This window comes from Rhinolophus hipposideros (assembly GCF_964194185.1).
Source record: "Rhinolophus hipposideros genome assembly, chromosome: 17".
Classification (NCBI taxonomy): Eukaryota; Metazoa; Chordata; class Mammalia; order Chiroptera; family Rhinolophidae; genus Rhinolophus; species Rhinolophus hipposideros.
This window is the reverse complement of record NC_138063.1, coordinates 46,128,678-46,150,128: the sequence shown is the minus strand read 5'-3', so window position 1 is coordinate 46,150,128 and position 21,451 is coordinate 46,128,678. Positions and strand designations below refer to the sequence as shown.

The window sequence follows — 21,451 nt, the reverse complement described above, 5'->3', positions numbered from 1 at the left end:
TGGTTGTTCCTTGGTCAGAGGTAGGTCTTCTGTACTTCTGAATGATGACACGTAGTTTAAGTTACAGACTGGCTACACATAAAATTTAAAAATGCACACTAATCCTCATTTCATTGTATCAAAAATAAAGCTGTTTATTGGAGCTTAATGCTTAAACATACGCATTTAAAAGCAAATGATCCTCTTTTTCTCTAATCCATAACTATTTTAAATCTTACTTTTATTAGATTGATTTTTATATATTACTGTTGGGTCCAGCCATCTCCTAAGCTGGTGCAGATAAGCAAGACAGCCGGTTAGCCTGTCGTCAACGAGTGACCAGGCTGCTTTTCTATCTGCTCCAGCTTTCTTCTCTCACCAAGACTGCCCTTAAACTTCTCGGACCAGTAATAATAAAGGCTTCCTCAGACAGCTACAAGGTTAGTTGTTTCTTTGTATTTCCCTGAATCCTTCTTCTCTGTGCAATTGAAGCAGAAAGATATAGCAGCCTTTGACTAGATCACAATAGTAGCTGCAGCCACAGGAGTCTCCTTTCTTTCCAAATAAAGGGGAACGACATTTCACACCCTAGGCGCCTTACAAACTGGTGTGCTTTCTTTAAAAGCTCTGTACCTGACCACACTCTCTTCTTTTGCTTTAGAGTTTAAGAGACTTGAAATAAAAACTGTGGCTCAATTATAGCAATTTTGCCGGCCCTTAATGTTCAGCAACAGTATTTTTCTTCTCCAAGGTCCCGACTTTCTATTTCTTTACATTTTTCCCAGAACTGATTTCTGCATTATTTTATACGTAATCTTGCTCTAGACTACCTGTCAGTATAAATAATGTATACATTTTTAAATTCCATTCCAATGTAAGTCATTTTCATACAACTTCTTAGCTACTGTCATTTGACAACTGTTTAATTAAAAGGTATACAGATTAAATACCTCCCAGGCTGGTTCTCTTCACAATAATCACAGCCTGTTTCCAGTACAAGTCCAAGTTTCTACCATAAACTAACATTGGAATAAAAACACCTCACCAGAAATTTGCCACGTTTTGTTTCATAAGTGATGTGAGCTAGCACATTTGTCCGGAGAGTAATGCTTAGGAGCTGTGCGTCGGTGCTGAAGACTGGTAATGTGCGTATCATCTATGATCCTTAGCTGTACTAGCTTAATTTATCAAATGTAATATCTAAGCCAATAATGAGGTTCTGAACGTGATCAGATCTTTGCAGTGAGTCATCTGCCAATTGAAAGAAAACAAGAGTGTTCTCAACATTTATAATTTCCCTCAGAAATCTCTCTTGTTGCTACAGTGATATTGATGCTTTTTAGCTAAAAAAGTAAATTTTTTGCATTATCCCTGCCATAATTAATAAATGGAAAATGCATCAGATGTCATGAATTCCAAAGGTGTCATGGGACTATAGTTGTTCCATTCTCTAGTTGCCACTGATCATAATCTAGAGAGACAGCATCAAATAGTGGTCAACAGCAAGGCCCCGCTGGCTTGGAGCCCTGCCCTTTACTGGGACTTATGTAACTATGTAGCTGGGACTTATGTAACTATAAATCACATAACCTCAGTTTCCTCAATTGTAAAACGGGGATAATAATAATGCTACCCCTCAACTGTATGGATCCAATGACTTAGTATTTATAAAGCATTTAGAACAATGCCAGCACCTAGGGATCACAATCTAAGAATTTGTTTAATAAAATAAACAAGCCACACAGTGAAGCTTAATCACACTTTATCAGTATTAGAAGCTATTAACTACTGTTTTCAGGTCTATGAGTAGTAGCATCTCTACAGTATGATTTTTCTAGATACAAACTTTAAAGTTATATAGATAAATTTATAATTTAAGGGGGAAAAATAGTGGGTTTTTTGTTTTGGGGGTTTTTTTTAGCAAAACATCTATTCTCCTTTCTTAGAACCTATAATATTTAAAAATCTATCTAATATGTAGATGTGACATTCTGGTCTATTTTCTTAACACTTACATTTTTCGATTCTTGTGTTATTAATCATAAAGTTGGGATTAAGTAAATTCTAATCTTTGATATTAAACCAAAATGTTTTGAGTCCCAGTGCTGCCATTTACCAGCTATGTGTTCTTTGGCAAATTTCTTAAGCTTTCTGAGCTCCTGCTTCTCATCCAAGAAATACAGAAAAAAATGTAGAGTTGCTGTGTTGATGGAATAAGGTCCCATAAGCAAATTGCTTAGCATAGTTAAATGTTAATAATGCAACACTGTATTATCTAATAGATAATCAGTAAATAGTTAGCATCAAAATATTATCTACCTTTTTATCTTCTCATTGCAAACTTAGCCAATTCCAGGAACCCTTCCTGGAAACTCCTCCATCACCATTATTGATAACTCCTGTTTCTAGTGTCTTTTTGTGCATATTTCATTTATAACACTATATCTTAAACTTGCTAACACGTTGATTTGGAATCGTTCCCAAATTTATTTATGCTTTGTCTTCTCATCTTTGTTATAAACATGTTGAGGGCAAGAACCAGTCTCTCCATCTTTTTAAAGAAAGCCCTGTGCACTGCAGGCTGTTTGTTACTTCCTAATGAGTATAGAGTGATAATTATACATTTATTTTACCAAGTGGAAGAGGAATGAGATCCTAGTTTGAGTCTGTGTAAGTGGAAAATCTAAGAGGGACTGCAGAAAAAGTCATAAAAAAAGTCCTCTTTAACATAGTGTAGTGCTCTGTTGAACTCAACAGAAATAATTGTAGAAAGGAAAAAGAGCAGTGTACTGAGAACTTTATCTTCTGTAGTACCCACAATTAGGGACTTCGAGTAGGATCCAGCAAAGCAAGATAAAAAGAATGGTTCCAATAATGGTACAGTAATAGCTATACCAGGTAAGTAGAGAAACTCTTAAGAGATTGTGTGTGTGTGTGTGTGTGTGTGTGTGTGTGAAGGCAAAAAATATTTGAATTAAGAAAATGTCCTTAGCTTTCATGAAGATATCACTTTCATGAAGAAAGCACTGAAAGAGTGCTTTAAGCAGATCTATGGATGCCGAATCAACTTAAGAGGGGTTCAGAAAGAATAGGTGATTGGGAAATCAATGCTGCTGGTATCAACCACTGATTTAGGAAGAAGAGAGACTGGATATGAGATGGTAGATACAAGTTTCAGGAAATATGTGGATAAAACTGAAACATTCTTGAATTTTAAATGACAATTGAAAACAAATGATTGAAAAGCTCAAACAAAACCAGACTCCTTTCCAACAGTATTCTTATGCCTAACTCAGTTATTATCAGCATGAGAAAACTGAGAAGTATAAGTAAATCAGAGCCAATTTTGATTTTCCCTAATACACAGATCGTTTGTAAAGATTGACACATGGATTTGCATGTATTCAAAATATTTTCAAACCAATTATTGTAAAACACCATTAATGAAAATTTAATGTCTAAAGTTTTAGATACTTACCTGTATTACCCATATTCAGAGTCACATCAAAAAAAAAAGGTAAAAAAAAGAAAAATGTAGGATTTTATTTAAAAAATGAATAATCTGTTTTATATCTGAATAGGTTCCTCAAGATGAATGGACAGGGTATACCCCTCGAGGTAAAGATGATGAAATTCCATGCCGAAGAATGCGGAGTGGCAGCTATATCAAGGCCATGGGAGATGAAGACAGTGGCGACTCAGACACAAGTCCCAAGCCTTCTCCCAAAGTTGCTGCACGAAGAGAAAGCTATCTCAAGGCTACTCAGCCATCCCTTACAGAACTCACCACACTCAAGTAAGTGATTCTAAAACTACACTTCTATTAGTCCAGCAACTTGTATTATCACCTCAGATCAGATTGTGTGACTCCTAGAGCAAGGGGGCAGAAAACATTCTATAGATGGGGCAGTATTGATTTTGACATTAGGTCTGACTGGTATACCCCAATGCTTTCAAATATATGGGCACCCAGGTGTACTCTGCATTGATCACAAGCTGAACTCTCAACCTCCAAGGAGAGTTTGAAATAATCCAGAATGACTTCTGAAAGGAATTAAGATGTCTGGTCAATGAGATGATACATGTAGTTCAACTCTTGGACATTTGTTCACCCACTAAATCTATGAGGGAACTCTTCCTTAAAAGATCCTTGAATTTTTCAGATAATTGAGCAACGTAATAGAGCAGATTATTACTTTTTTTGGCTAGTTCAAAATACTTCAATATGGCACTTAACACATACGTATATACACTTCTTTTTTTTCTTTTTTTATTAGTTTCTGATGCACAAAACAATGTAATGGACATTTATCATTTATATCCCTCACACTGTGTCAACCCTCCTCCCCCCATCCACTATCCCTCTGACATCGCACACAGCCATGACATTTCCACTGTCTCTATTCCTAATGCTGCACTCCAGAGAGCAGATTATTTCGAAGAAGCTTATGGAATGTGGCCATGCTTGAAAGTTGGGTGGTATGTGAAGGTTCTTGGTACACTCAATGCATATTGTATTTTGTAAGACCTTAAAAATGTTCTTTTGTTTTGAAAAATATAAGTAGTCCTTGCCTCAATTTGTGCTATTTGTAAACAGAGAATAACTTTACAAAAGAAACTATTAAAATTGACTATTTTAAGCAAGGCTATATTTAATGTTTTAATATTACTTATGGAGAGTAAATCAGAGCCTTGGAACATAGTATCATGTGAATCATCATCTGGACCTAAAAAAATATATTATGTATAATTAGTGTTTGTTAAGTACCTTTGATTACATATATTCAGAAAATATATATTATTATTATTCATGCATTTATGTTATACTACAAAATAAAATATTAAAATACAAGATAAATAAAACAGAAAAAGACCAAAGCCACGAGATTAAGGAAAACAAACTAGATTATTAACCTAGAACACTGAAAAGCAGATGAGTATTCAATGATGGAAATTTATTTACATAGCAAATTACATTATATTTTAAGGAAGTGCACAGGGAGAGTTACCCTCATCAACTTTTTTTCAAGTGATCATGTGAAACCACTTTGGATCATTTCAATAAAAATAACTAATACCAGTGACATTAGTAAACCAACCCAAGAAAAGAAGCTCTTCTTCCTTTCCTTTGGTTTCCAGTTGCCCTCCTCTTTGCTTTTATTTCTGCATGTATTTGTTTCCTAGGGCTGCCATAACAAATTACTACAAACTGAGTGACTTGAAACAATAGAAATTTATTTTCTCATGGTTCTGGAAGCTAGAAGCTGAAATCAAGGTCTTGGCAGGGCCATGCTCCTTCTGAAATCTGCAGAGGACAATCCTTCCTTGCCTCTTCTTAGCTTCTCTTTGTGGCCTGCCATCCTTGGCATTCCTTGGCTTGCAGCTGTAAGTAACACTTGCATCTCTGCTTCTGTCTTCATGTGACTGTCTTCTTATGATACCTGTCGCTTTGGATTAAGACCCTCCCTAGTGACCTCATGTTAACTTGATTAAACCTGCCACACCCTATTTCCAAGTAAGGACAAATTCACAGGTGCTATGAGTTAAGACTTCAATATATATATGTGGGGAACACAATTCAACTCATAACACTGCCATGCCAGGTAAAAGTTGGTCATGGAAATGACAAATTAAAATAGGTCTTCACTGCATTTGGGCACACCTCACAGAAGGTCAGAAAATTAAATATACCCAGTTTGAAAAGAACTGGTTATGTAGTAAAGGCAGTGGGGCAAAGGTATGAAATGAGGGTGGCCGCAGACCCTTCTGGCAAATATTTTCTATGGACTTTAAAGTATCTCTCTACTAGAGACAATAATAGGTAGTCACGGCCATGTCATAAATTGATATCTTCCAAAAGATTTAAAAGAGGGAATTCTTTGGGCAAGAAAGTCTCTCAGACCTTCAGAATCTCATTTTTCCCATAGCAATGGGACTCTACAACCTCCAAAGTCCTTTCCCACTCCTTAGTATCCTGTTAGTTTAATGGGATGCAGTTGTCACATCAGAGGAATGACACTTTTGGTCTTGCATGATGAGGTACAGTGACAGTGACTGCTGCTATTCACAACAGTACCCAGGTATGAGGACAATAAGCCCTAAGGAAGGTGAGGAGGGTGCTCCAAAGAGGCTGAGGACAGGGGTATGTGCAGCCATCAAGTTCACAATTGTGCCTTGGAGCTACACTCCTCAGAGCTTCAGAGCTGTGGAGTATCTGCTCTGAAGTCATTGGAACTCTATCTTTTTCATTTTGCCTTCTTTTAATGCCCTGGACCCCATTTTTACAACCATCATATACATCTTCTACTGCTCAGAAGTTTTAAGAGCAGAAAGAGGCCAACACTGATAGCGGCTAAGCTGATGGTAGAGGGTCAGCACTTCAGGCAGAGAAATTACTCATTGAGCAGAGTATAAGAGTGACTGCTATTTTCTTCCTCTAAACCTATGGCAATTCGAAATGATAACCAGTTTACTGTGGGACACCTCACAAACTGAAAAACTTCTCTTGACTTAAGATAGGATTTCACCAAACCACCTCTGTTGTCCCCTTGTTTAGCGGGCAAGAAAATATCTGACCATTCAAACATGTCTTTCTTCTCTGTGCTACCATCCCATTCCCCAGACCTACTCCTCATAGTTCTGTTTGTCTCCTTTAATTTCTCCCTTACCTGCTTTAGAAGTTCTATTTCTCGTTACAGTCTATCATCTTCAACCACATGTTAGTGATTTCTAGTTTAATGGAATTTAAGGAGATACACAAAGAGAAAAAGAAAATACACCATGGAGGCAAAAATTCAGATATGACATCATTCATAATCAATGCTGTCTTTTATTCTTTGATGATGTTTTGACTAGAGATCGTTATTTTTCTAGAAGTTTGAAGCATTCAGTCTCTCATGAAAAAAATGATCCCCATATCCTAGAATTCTAGTTCCCCAAAAAAGAAACTATATTTTTGTTCTTACTTCTTTGACATTTAAGTCAATTTTTTTTCCTCCTTCCTCCTCAGCAATTCACAGCTTTAGGGATGAATCATAGCCATGAACCAAGATAACTAAAATTAGCCAAGTGAGATTGGGGCAACATTTTGTTTGAGGTTTTCAACTCCTATCTTCTCTCAGAAATGTTGGAGAGAAGGGACTCATACACTTTCATGCATTGTTTTTCTTCTCCTACCCCTTTTCTGTTTTCCAAAAGTATCTAGAGGGTTTACTTATAAAGGTGGTTTTCATTAACTACTTAATATAAGTTATTGTGTCTTCAGACATAGAAGGCCTAAGGTCAGTTGAACATTCTAGAATCAGAGGTAGTCTTGAGACATGAACTCCATCTTTGTTCTGTAAATCTCCTGTAGCTACTCTCTGAGGATCATTATTTCTTTCACTCCCTTCTCTTCTTCCACAGCTAGTAATAAATCCCTTCATCTCACCATAGCCTTTCCTGATTGATTTGTTATTAGCTAACAATAAACTTAAATGGCATGTCACCTAAGAATATTATTATTTTCAAAAATAACTTCTTAATGTCTAATAGTAAATCATCAGGCAAGTAGGGGAGAGATTTGGGGGCCAAAGTTTCCTCAAAGCATGTCACTACAGCTCTGATAAAGAATTTAAGTATTTTACTTGTATTTGCTGTAATATGCTATTTATTCTGGAACTGCTACCATGATTAGTTAAAACCATGTCCAGAACTCATCTTGGACTTTTTCTTTTCTAGATACTGTAGAAAGGAAGGACGTTTTAAAAAATATCATTACATGAGCTGCTATTTAAAAGACTCTAAAGTTAAATGTCCATTAATCCTAGGCAAATAGCACTTTAAAATCTCTTCATACTTCTTTATCCCTTCATCCAAGCATGAAGAAATATTTTCTCCTGGAAGAAATAGTCAGTCTCAAGAAGAAGAAAAAAGAACCACATAAGTCATGGGGATTTAATCTACAGCATAGGGAATATAATCAATAATATTGTCATAAAACGTGGTACAGTGTCAGATGGTTGCTAGACTTATGGTGATGACTTCTTTAGGTATATAAATGTTGAATAACTATGGAGTACACCTGAAACTATTATAATATTGTATCTTAGTTATATTTTAATAAAAATCTTTGGGGAAAAAAGAAATAGTCTCTAACATTATAGACTTGTGAACTCCTCTATAATTGATGAGAAGACCCCAGACTTCTGTGCATATTTGGCTCTGGGGAGGACTAGTCAGATCTCCTAAAAGTTTTGATAAAGTGTCTAACAAAAGGCTTCAAGAAGATTTATTTTCAATCTAAATGCCTTGAAGGCAGAGAGGATGGTTAATTCTCTTAACTGTCATTCTTTCCCTGATCCCGAACCATTTTTTAAAATAAATTGGTAAGATGTTAAATAGCTCTGTGGCTTTGGGCCACTGGATTAATGTCTCTGAGCTCCTCCTACCCCAGTTAAATGAGATGCTTGGGCTGTAGGCATGGATGGCTCCCATCACAACCCTCCTTGCCCAGGCTCATGGCAGACAGCATTAGCTGATCCCAGCATTAATGGATCCCAGCATCCTTTCCACTGAGCAGTATCTATAGTCTCTGAGGAAACTTTCAGCACTAATGTGTTTAATTGTAAAGATAAGGTGCAGAAGAACTGGCAGTTCACTACTTAAAGACAAAAGGAAGTCGTATTGGTATATAACATAATTTGAGAAGAGATAGATAAGGTGTTCTCCTTCACCTTTGATTCTGGAGATTTGAAATGAGTCAGTTCTACATCAGGACTCCAAACGGTAGCCTCTTTCTGGAGTCTGTTTTTTTTCATTATCTTTGTATAAGTTTATTTCTCCTTTTTTTCTATCTGAACACACTGTGTCACCTACCGGTTCCTCACATTCCATATGCCCCTCCTACTCACCTGCGGTTCCACATGTTCCTTCTCTTCCAGAAAAAGGAGAGGGGGGTGGATCCAAAGATGGGAGCATGGGAATTGTTTTTTCCTGAGGGAGTGAACCATATTTAAGAAAATGGCAATATGTATTAGCCCATCTTTCTCCGAAGTGCCTGAAATGTTTCTGTTTTTCTTTGCTGTCTGCTTTCCCAAATGTTGTGCCATTCCCATCTACCTATCCCTCGGTATGAATGTAACATATAATAGCAAATATTGCTTACAGTGGGAAGGTGAACAAAATAACACAACTCTACACTACAAAATTTTGTATTTATATCCTCAGAGATATAAACTCAGGATAGTTTCCCATACTTCCCTGATCATACTACTTTCTTACTCTATCCTCTATCTTCTCAGCTTTCCCCACTACTTTCCAAAATAAAAAATAAAATAAAGTTTAAAATAGGTAAACTCACTTTCTCCTAGACAAGTTATCTACCTTTGAACCTCCTCCTAGAAATAAACCTGGTTAAAAAGCAAACCAAACACAAACTGGTGTAAGAAATTGCCTATTACGTTCAGCCCCTAATTGCCATGCCCAGTTTTTTAAAAATCAGTCCCTCTTTGGGGTCTGAATACTCCGCTCCAATGAGATGGGCCTGTGTGGGTAAGTGGAATCTGCACTCTATTCTGGTCTCTTGCTATGTAAACACCTGTTTAGGAAGGAAACCTGTGTGGATTGAACTGCACCTACAATGACCATGACGTCAGAGAGGAAAACCCTGCTTGTATGTCTTTGAGGGAGGTGAAAACAATGAAAGGAAATTCAGATATTTTTAGAGAGAAGAAATGGAGAGTGTAAAACATAGGAGAGAGCTTTAAGTTTGAGTGAGGTTCTGAGTGCCTGACTTGCTAATGGCTTTACATTCCTTCTCCCCACTCCCCCCCCATTTAATCACAGCTCTATATTAGAAATTTCCCCCACTTTACAAATGAGGAATCTATACCTTAGAGAGACTAAATAACTTGGCCAAGGTTACATGAAACTAAATGTCAGAGCCATGATTTGAGCTTAAGTGCTGAAAGCAAAAAAGTTAAAAAAACTAAATGGAATGATAATTTACCATGACCACAGAGATGAGCTATGTAAAAGGGGTTTAAAAGTGGAAGAGAAAGAAAGATCAACTGGGTATGAACAACTGAGAAGTGGTGGCCAGAAAACACAGGCATTCAAAACAGATTCTGAGAAAGCAGAGTAGATTTGAGGGGGTTGTCAGGAGCTGCAGTGAAGTAAATTCTGACCCTGAAGTGCAATGGGGCAGACATGCAGCTAAAACAGGAAGGACCTTGAGAACATCTTGGCCCCGTCTTGGCCTGGGGTAAAGGAAGGAAGGACCAAATGACCAAAGTTCAAAAATAAATGAGGTGTTAGCTGATGGAGGTCACAGGGAGAAGTGATGGTTTCTTACAGCCTGGGTTCAACTTGGTGAGGACTATTGAAATAACAAATGCAGTACCTGTATCTGTTCTATGGCTGTACAGTGTATAAGCTGAGTCTTCTTCACATGACCTGGCTATGCGTGGCCGTGTAAACAAGGCCTTAAAGACAATGGAGAGAGGTGAGCCAGGGAAGACTGTAGAAGAGGGTTCTACTAAGTTTCTTCACTCCACGTAGGTGGTACCGATCAAAAATACTACCCATTGTCCTGCCAGGAAAACTTCTGTTTGCAAAAAGCCTTCAAATTCTTACTTTGTCTGTCTGCTAGCTACCATTCCTTCCATTTAATAGCTATGTTCCCTGTTAAAGTGCAGACAACCAGGTAAAAGAGAATACCCTAATTAAAAAGAGAATACCCTAAATACAGTCAGAAATTGTATTCATGTAATCAATCACTCATTCATTTATTCATGTAACAAACATTTAGTACCTTGAATATTGAGTTACTGTGTGAGACATTTATACCTTGCTTTCAACAAATATATTAAATGCTTTATTATAATCTGGTTTTCCCGGGTCAAGTGGAAAATACATGTTCATATGTATATGTTTTTTTAAGAGTACAGCAGGTCCTCAAATAACGTAATTTAGTCACTATCACTTCATTATAACAATGAGATGCTATAGAAAGTTAACTCTTGTTTATATCAATTGGCCTATGGTAAAATTGGCTTTGTTATAGGTTGTTTTGCTTCAAGTCGCAGAACCTATCAATGACATGAGGACTTACTATATATAGATGTATTCTACAATCTAAAAATAGCAAAAGCAGGCACTATAGAGAGGAAAGAAACTTAAAATCCAGAGGCTGATTATATTAAAGTTGATTATTTTGTTCAGAATTTTTTTCTGGTCAGAAAAATCTACTTTACCTGGCATGAGTAGAGCTTTCTTTTTTTCTGTTTTTCTTTTCTTAATTTCAGGTTCCTGTTTTGTTGGCATAGTTCAAGTTACTGGCTTGACTTTTGTTTTATATCAGTAGAGGAATCCACCTTATGCACCTCACATGGCAACACACTATGCAGGCATGAGAGAAACCACTTTAAAAGGAAGCCTAGGCAGACATATTAGGAGCTGCCTCTAATCCTTTTTGGAAGAAGGCTGGGTGTAAGTCCTAAATAGATGTATCTTTATGGAAGATGCATATAGAATAGCAAAACTATCGACCTTCTTATATATTAAACAGGAAGAAATGAGACCAAAACAGCAGTCTAAGGAATTTAGGTTAGCTGTAATGAAGAACTTCTAACAGCAAAGTTATTAATTATTGAATAAATTAATTTGTGGATTTTGAGAGAAACTTTTCTAGGCATCTTTTAAAACAACCTGAACTGTATTTCTCTGATAGCTTTGCTAATTCTGTTCAAAGAATTTGGTGTAAATACAAAATATCTGAGTGAATAGTTCCAGCCCATGGAGTCTAAGACTTCAGCATAAGACCAGCACTGTATTCTCACCATGTACATTAATCCTATATTTTTAATCTAAGCATGCAGGAAGATGAGATTTCAAGGCACCCGGATAATTCACTACTCCTGAAGTACGTCACTTCTTTTCCCGACATTCATTTCTGTCAACCGAATTACCACTTTCCTAAACTCAGTCTTGAAACATTACAGCTCACCTCGCACTTCTTCAAGCTTTAGGGCTTCACTCTTTGTCACTTGAATGGTTGCAACAGACCTATATGTCTTGCTGCCACCAGTCTCTCTCTGCAACAACTCCTTGCACTTACTGCCAGGTTACTGAGAAATCATCTATGAAACCATTTTGTCTGTGCACATAGTCCTGAGCAGCATTCAGAGTTTCACCGTGAAGACTCCATTCTCCTTTGCGATCTTCTTTTTTGCTGTCCCCTTACAAGGATTCTATGCGTCAATCAACCGTTGTGCTTAGGACCTATTTTGCTGGCTTTGGGACTGTGCTAATCAGAGTAGGCTAGATTATGCTGGGAGTGCAAAACAAATCCAAACCACAGAAGCTTCTAAAACCATTTATTTCTCGCTCATACTGCATCGTGGGTCAGGAGGGAACTCTTCTTGCCGTGGTCACCCAGGGCCAGGGTGTGGATACACACATCAACAAAGTCCCTAACGCAGGGCAAGGGCACAGGGTCTTTATGTTTCCACTCACGGGTAGTCCAGGTCACCTCCATTCCCATTTTATAGGCAAAAGCTAGTGGCACAGCAATGTCTATCTTCAAGAAGGGCACAGAAGGCAACTTTACCATCTGCTCAGTACATGAACACACAAAATTATTTGGCAAGCAGCAATAATGACTACCAAAGGTTATCTTCTGGACACCAAATATCTTGGCTCACTCTCTCTCCTGCAAGCAAAATATATTCATGCCCTACCACCACCATCAAAAGGAGAAAACCCAAATGCCCTGTCTTGGTCCTATCTTACACCCATCAACCTGAAACTTTGTGGTATGTGTGAGTGACATGGGATGGTCTGCATGGCAGGGAATGATACACTAGAATAGCTATGTCTAGTCCAGATTTGCCTCCTCTGCATCTGAATACCTGCAACTCAAAAAGTTAAAGTATCTCACTCCCCCACATCCAACATATAATGGCAAAAATGTCCACAATGAACACCCCACTCAATAAGAAGAAGATGGGAGGTAACAGCAGTCACTGGTTCAAGCAATTTTGCTATCCCACTGGGTAAGATGTTCAGACTCTCTACCCTGGGAAAGGGCTGTTTCTTGACTAGGCTGTAATTCTCCTCCCTGGGAATATCTTCCTTGTTTGTTGTTCTCCATGTCTCCCAGCTCCCAGCTCTGGGAGAGTCTTCCATTTCTATTATCTTCCCTGACCATATCCAAAGCACACATCAGAGAAAGAGTGCTCTTTGGAGCCCGAGAGACATTTTAGGACTACTTTTATTACCATGTCTTTTAATTTAGTTGAGTGGTTCTTTTGGTAGTACAGCTCTCAGAAGACTGTAGTCAGCTTATCTATTGATTCCAGTGAGTTCCATGTAACAATCATCAAGCTCTCAGAATGTTCTAGAGCATAGAATGATCATTTCTGCTCTATTTGTTTGTCTTCCCACCCCCATGCTTCTCTGTTTCTCAGATACTTTCAGCTCATCAACTTATTAGCTGCTTTCCTCTGAATCATTTTATCTAATCAAAAGGATTTACTTAATTACAATTTCATTTTTATTGTGAAACTCTGAATGCTTTTGAGGATTATGTGCATAGGCAAAATGGATTCAGAAATAGTTTCTCAGGTTTGAACAATGGGGTAAGGTGGCCACACCGTTAATTTGGACCTTGCCATCATGTCTTCATCACGCAAAGGCCTTCTCAGTTTATCTTTTACAAATTGGGTTGAAATCAGTTGCTTTTCCAATCCTGCAAATCCACAAATGTCCAGCCTGTCCTTATTCTTTTTCATTTCTACTTGCGATCTAACCAATTCTTTATTGAGTTTACTTCAAACTGTGTGAATCATCGTGTTGAAGGCTACCAATAGCAACCAACACATGCTATTAACACTGTTTTGCAATTACTTGTGCTTGATTAGGACATCCTTTATTATATCATTGACCTTCCAAGTTGTTGTAAACAAGAAAGATTCACCTTCTGCATAACATGGATCAATATGTTTCAAGCCTTTGATAACAATGACCTTGCTGCCTGCCAAATCCTGAAACCACAGCCACATATTTTAGGGTGTTTTATTGTTGTTACGTGAGTACCCCATTTGTGGTACCAATTATGTACTAGCTAGAATAGGCTAGGTTACACTGTTAATAAACAACCCCCAAATCTCAAAAGTTTCTTTCTTGCTTGCAATATGTGTCCATCATGAATTGGTAGGAGGCTTTGCTCATTGTAATTACTCCTATGCCCAGAATAGAGGAAATAGGTACCACCATGGTTCCTGAATCGGAGAACAGGAATGTGATGAACTGGCACAATCTCCTGGAAGTGATATACACATCACACTCATTCACACTAAAGCCACACTAATTTCAAAAAGATGGAAACGTGCAATAGTACCATATGTCGCCAAAATGGAGTGCTGGCTATATTTGTAATAGTAATAGTACCTGATGGCCCTTGTTTATGCTGTCCGCACCTTATACCCCTGGAACGCCATCTCATATTCATTTATTCATTCAATAAAAACTTACTATAGCATGTTGCTCAAGAGCACTGGCTCTGAGGTGAGATTATCTGGGTTCAAAGTCATAGCTCTGTCACTTCTAGCTGCGTCACTGTGGGAAAATCATTTAACCAGTCAGTGTCTCAATTTCCTCATCAGTTATGCAGGGTTGATAATATTTCATACCTCGAGAGCAATTGTGAAGATTCAATAAGATAACATATGTGAAACACTTACAACATTGCCTAGCACGTGGTAAGTGCTCCGTACATGTTAGCTATTATCATCAAACATTTTTTGGGGGGGCCACCTACTATGTAAGCATCGGGATACATTAGCAGTCTACATTCCTAGCATAATAGAATTTAAAATCTAATACAGGAGAAAAGTAGAAAAAACTCAAATTCCTCTCAAATTTGACTTCACTCTGTTGTCTGTTGTTATTCCTTCCTCCTAAGAACTCTGAGGCACTGTGTTGAAACATTTCTCAAGGTAGTTATAGCCTTCTCACACCCTTGTCTATTTTCTCTGTCTCCCATGTTGAAGGGGGTTCAAACACTATCTGAACTAATGTTTGTGAAGCACTTGGCACAGCCCTGAGGAGATGCTGAATGAATGCTAACTCACCATTACACAGTCCCTACACGCCTAAGGTGCTTGAACAGTAGCTTCTCAGAGTAGCTTTAATCTGTAGTTTTTGAGTTGAATTGTCATCATACAATTTTGAGTTGAATTGTCTGGTACCCTTTGGCTGTATCAGTACTCACTCAGACTTTACCCTTCCTCTACTTTGGAATCTGTGATTCTCTGAAAGCCTCCCTGTTCCTTCTCAACCACACTTAGCATTGCCAGCCCACCTGGAGACTCAGAGCTCAGTCTGGCAGGTACACATTAGTGTGTTAAAAATATCTATGCAGCCATCCCTACTATTGTCATCTACTCTGAACATTAGCATATTTTCCTCAGTTCACCTGGGGAATCCTTGTTCTTGCGAGTTCTATGAGAAGAAGGGGAGTGGCTACAAGAAGCCAGCATTAACTATTCCTTTTAGAATTGGAGAAGCACCCTCTTCAATGATCATATTAACTACTTATCACTCTTTAAAATTTATTTGTGAACCCAAATAAACCAATGAGGAGGAAATTTATTTAATCATTTATCTTAATAACTAGTAATATTTTAATTTTCTTCCAATCCTATTTTTCAAGATAAATAATTATAAATAACAGTTTATCAAGTGTTTTCAATATATCTCATTTGATCCTTCCAACGGTCTCAGAAAGAATTTAGAGTTGAAATTTACCAACAATTTACAGATAAAGCAAGGGTTTTTGCATGGTTACGAGTGTCATGAGGTAGAGCCAGGCTCTGGACTGGATCTTAAGCTCCAATTTCTGCTTTCCATTCCAACTTTTTTCCTCCCACTGCCTCATGGAACTCTGGGGACTTTTCCCTGAACAAGACTGTCTTTACCATCTGGACATCATTTCTGACTTCCAGCTCAGAAACATCTTTTAGTTCTTTGGACCACTTCTCTTTGTAGAAAAAGCGATAGCTCTAGGCATAGATCCAGGTTACCAACTGCATATGAAATTGCCACCACCTCGGCAGCGTCATCTCTGTGCCAGATTTCAAGAGAGAAGAACAGTCTGCTATGGGTACAGACACCTGAGAAGATGGGGCTAACCTGAGAGCTCATATCTGGAGAGCCTGAAATTAAAAAACCAAGGCAGAAACACTTTCTCTTGTTCCTCTTGCTCCCTTCCACTCAGTGAACAAAGGTTGTGTTGGAGTTTTATAGTGAGAGAAGCTAAGGGTTTAAAGCTGGCCATGTTCATCAAGCCTGAGACTGTGCTCTTCTTTACTGAATGGAACCACGCAGCAGCATTGACTAGGTACAATCAGCCAACAAGAGCCAATGGTGTGGATCTTTTTCCAACTCCACACTTGGTTTTGTCACCCTGATAGCTTGATATTGGCCATGATGGGAATATTTACACCAAGGAAATCAACAAACCCTACAAGGTGGACATTTTTCCTCCTAAAGAGTTAGTTTTTAAACATTTATCTGTATGCCATTGAACATTATCTTCATGTAGCCTTTCTTTAGATATAAGATGTAAGAAAAATCTCAGAAACAAAACTGGAAGAAACCTTAGAGATGATTCCAACCCTGTGATACTACAAATGAGGAGGTGAAAGCCCAGAGAAGAGCAGTGACTTGCTTAAACTATTCAGCAAGTTTTAGGACCCAGGTCTTCTCACTCACAACCAAGAATTCTTTCCAGAAAAATCAAAGTTTTCATGCTGCTACATTCCCTGAGGGAGACAATAGAAATATAAGGATCTATCTCTACTACACATATGTGATTAAGTGCCACCAAGAGTGATGAAAACAATTTTGTACAATTATTTGTTGTAAAATAACATTGTGTATTTCTAAACGAAAATTTTGTCTGAGTTACCTCAGACTAAAAGTGCGGTAATTCTTCAAAAAATAGAAAAGTTATTATGAAGTAGAAATAGCAAGGGATGGCTTCATAAAAGAAAAAGGATAAAACTTGGACTTTGAACTCAGAGGCAAAAGACTGGGGAGGAGGAATGTATTGAATATGAAGAAACCAAACTGACTGACACATGAGAAGGAGTATGTAAAAATGGGAAGTATCTTTGGAAAGATTGTGAAGACATTTATAAGCAAGAGCCTTAAATATCCAGAAAATTAGTTTTGTTTTAATCTAGTTAATGATAGGGCATCTTTGGTAACAGACAAGGAAAATAAAGTGGTGTAATGTTTTAAAAAGAAGGCCTGCATGGTGTGGAGTGAAAAAGCCAACTATAGGAGAGCTTCTCTCATTTAGATGAAAGTATATCTTATACTATTTACATGGGTATCTATGGCTTGATGGGTGTTTCCTGACACCTCGGTAGTCATCTCTCTGTGGGAAGGCTTTATGGGTGATTTTTGCTCTCTTTCTTGTCTCTCTCTCTCTCTCTCTCTCTCTCTCTCTCTCTCTCTCTCTCTCTCTCTCTCTATCTCTCTCCATATATATATGTATATACATCTATATGTATATACATATATATATATATATACATATATATATATATATATATATGGTTTCTCTTTTATTTGTTTTTGTTTTATTTTGAGTTATCTAATTTTAACCAAAAAAAAATTCTTGAAGAATAATAATGACTAACACCTAGAAGCACTCCTGATGTACCAGTATATATAATGATTTGAATGGTACATATTAGACAGAAATTATTACTATCCTGAATTATACAATAAGAAAATTGGGACACAGGAAGTTAATTGACTTCCCAAAAGTCATAAAGCTAGAAGTGCCACAGGCAGGATTTGAATCCAAAATGGAATCCAAATGGATTCCAAAACCCATACCATTAACCACTATACACTACTGCCTCTGGCAGTGATACAAACAAATTGGAAACAGAGAGTTTGAAATCAAGTAAATGACTTGAGAGAAAGTTATAATGATCCAGGCATGAAATGGGAGAAGCATAGACTAGAGTGATACGAGAAAGGGCTGGTGTGCAGAGTCACAGATAAAGATATCAAAAACCAAAAGCCAACCACGAACGGGTCACACCCTTTGCCGTTGTTGTTTTCTCTTTGTTATGGTGATACCCTACACCACAGCAAACACCATATTGACACACACGTCTCTTTTCTCTTTAGGCACAATGGGAAGGTTTCCTTTTTTATTATTATAAAAATAATGCTTAGAGTTCAACAGCACCAAATACTATTTTAATAATATGTACAAGTCTTCCTCCCCTCTCCAATCCTTTTTCCCTCCTTTAAAGACAAGAATTTTAACCACTTCTTGTATACTCTTTCAGAAATATTCTATGCATATATTATATGCATGATATATATTCACATATCGATGCTTTCTTTACACAATCTGTTTTACAGTTTGCTCTTTTTACTTAAAATTATATCTTTAAACATTGATTTATATAAGTGCATGTAGATTAACTTTAAAAAATTATTTTCAACAATTTTGAAATATTCCATTGTGTGTGCATACAATAATTTGTATAAACACTTTCCTCTTTGAATGGGGGATATTCTTCTTGCAAATCAATAGAAGGCAAAAAGACTTAGTTGTAAGAAAATGGAAATATTTATAACATATCAAAATTGTCATTGGATTATAAATCTTGGGCAATAGCATAGAAATGAGCTAAAAATTTTAAAGTAATTTTAACAAACATATAGGTTTAGGATTTCAAAGCACGAGATCACTTGAAGAGAATGAAATGAAGCAAATGAAATGAAGCAAAACCATGATATAAAGTGAAATATATTTCCAGTCACAAAAATCAAAAGTTATAATCATAAAGCTGCCACTTCAATTCCTTGTAAGCAGGATTCAGTTCTAAGACTCTTGTCTCTCAGGGGTTGAATACAAACACTCTACCATTGGGAAACCAATCCAGGGGCCATCGTAAAAATGAGCAGATTTTTCGTTTTTCTTAATTTACAGTCATAGTGATATTAGATCACAGCTAGAAATGTCCACCTTATTTTTCTTTTGAGTAGTTTGAGGTTGGCTGAACTATTTAGAAGATCTTTCTTCCTATTCCTTTCTCACTGGCTGTCTGGAAAGAAAAAAAAAACCATCTTAGGCAGAGGAAATTCCTTGTATTAGCAGGAGACAGAAGTGATCCTTCGGAGAAAAAAATCTTAGTTTAATTCAGTTTTACTTTCCCCAAATATGGTAAATCCATTAAATGACAGTATTACTCAAACCCCTGGACCTTCACTGAGTCTATTTAAGTAGTTGCCCATAGAAACCACCTACACTTTAAGTAGCTGAGCTGAGTGTTGTGGAAAACCGCTTGGTGAGCCTCTATCTGATTTCCTGTGCCCTGGAGATAACTACATGAAATCTAAATGAAAATTTAAATATATTAATAATGTTTTTTGTGCTCCTTTATAAAAAAAGACTCTACTTTTTAAATAAAATGATAAAATACTGAAAATATAGCGGTTGTCATTTGAGTCAGCTGGCCACCCTTGATACTGTGAGAGATGGAATAATTTCAGGATTCAGAGGACTGCTATGAAGAAAAGGGACAACCCAATTGGCCATCCCCTCCGTCTTCTTCCCTCTTCCATCACCACAACGCCCACTTCTCCAAGGCCCACCAGTGATAATTATATCATAGTTCTGCTGATGTAGATGCCATCCAAACTACCAGGAAAAGGCAGACCTGAGTGGCACTTTACCACTTTGCAACCTTAGACAAGTTACTCAACTCCTCTGAGTGTGTTTTTTATTTTGTTTTGTTTTAAATGGGTCTAATTATCTGTAATTTAAAAATATTGTGAGAATTAAATGAGATAACAAATGTTAAGCCCCTAATCTAGAATGTTTTACTCAGTAAGCATGTATTTAGTATTTCCAGTGTGCAAGATAGAAATTTTACATTAAAATAAACAAGCAAACAAACAAACCTAGAAGATAAAAAAAAAAAAATGGAAACCCATAGAAATAGATCTGTTTCTAGAGAAAGAGTACTCAACTACTCACAATGTACCAATTAGGTGGAACCCAGCCTGGCCTTGCTGGATTCTCCCTCACAGAACTAGAATCCATTTCTCCTCCCTAAGTCAGTCCCCTAGGACTGGGACTGGACTATCTTTTTCTTCTGTTATGTAGCTGCCGTTGGCATTTGATTCCTGTAGCTTATCCCTGGTTTCTATCCCCAAAAGAAAGGTACTTCCCTAGCTGAATTGAAAAGCTATGCTGGAGGAGCCATCTGCTTCTACCACGCTCTCCCCATTTGGACCCACCTGTCTAAGGACCTATGTAGCTCCCCTGGAAGTTTTGTCTCTGTCTTTTATCTTTTCCTCACTAATTCATCTCCTCTGTCAGAGGTTTGTGAGATTGATCTGTGGTTTGGTGAACCTAAGTGTCTTACTTATTGTTCTAAATGAGTATCTTTGCCTGTATTTCCAAGAAGTAAATTGTTGAGAAGTAAGGGTTACAGTGAACCAGATCCTTTTGCTCATGATACACTGACTCCTCGAGGCACTTAACCAATTTTGGTGAAACAGAATATAATATACAGGGTGACCTACTTGATCTACCAGTAAAAAATGTTAAGACTACCCTGTTTCTTTGCTCACTAGTTTTTAATAGTGGAAAGCTTTCTTTCTTCTCTTATTGTTTATATTCTTCATCCTTTGATCTATACTTTGCATTTATTTTCTGTTTCTGAGTGCAGTAACTTAAGAAATGGTGGTGAAATTTCCAGTCAAGACGACAGAGTTGGTAAACACAGTGTTCATGGGAGAAGTCCTGTCATGCGGGGCGGCCTACGTGGTCTCTGGTCCTGCTCCCCATATAAAAATGCAGGACATGATGAGGCCAAAAAGGAACACCCACAGAGCCATAGGTAGGGGAGTCATACCACTATAGTCTCGCTGGCGGCTGGGTTGGAGAAACAGGAGACAGGAGCCACACTGTCCGCAACCCGCCATCCTAACTGCAATCCGCACTTGCCAGCTACCATCTTCTTGCTAGCCCCCATTTTTTGTTAGCGTAGCCACAGCAGTTATATTTGTGGCCAATGGCTCACTGGTTACAGCTGATGACCAACTAGCCACAGCTGATGGCCATCCAATCACAGTTGATGGCCATCTACTACCTCAGCCAGAAACTTTCCACGTGAGGCTGAGAGCCTGGAAACTGCACTCCTGGCTCTGTCCCCACAAGTCCCATCACCACCTCAGGAAACCATCTGAAGACTAGCTGAACAGAAGTTCTATAACTGAGGATATAAAGAAGTTCTATAACTAAGGACACATTGAGACCGGTAGGAGGGGCAGAGATGCAAAAGGGGCTAGCCTCACACCTATCTGTGGTGGTTGAGAATTGGGAGGGATAGCTCAACTGCTACAGGTCCCCTCTGATGAGCAAAAGGTCCTAGCCCCACACCAGGGT

The 21,451-nt window shown here is 37.8% G+C and overlaps 1 protein-coding gene across 16 annotated transcripts in view; it reads left to right on the top strand.

The window, feature by feature from the left end:
* Positions 1–21,451, top strand: part of DLGAP1 (DLG associated protein 1) — a gene marked incomplete at its 5' end in the record, with an annotated part of 855,165 nt that overhangs the window by 628,232 nt on the left and 205,482 nt on the right. For all 16 annotated transcript variants that reach the window (XM_081077977.1, XM_081077978.1, XM_081077976.1 and 13 more), the window contains one exon: positions 3,561–3,775. In XM_081077977.1, coding sequence (XP_080934103.1) covers positions 3,561–3,775 — 215 coding nt within the window. The remainder of the gene's footprint in view (positions 1–3,560; positions 3,776–21,451) is intronic.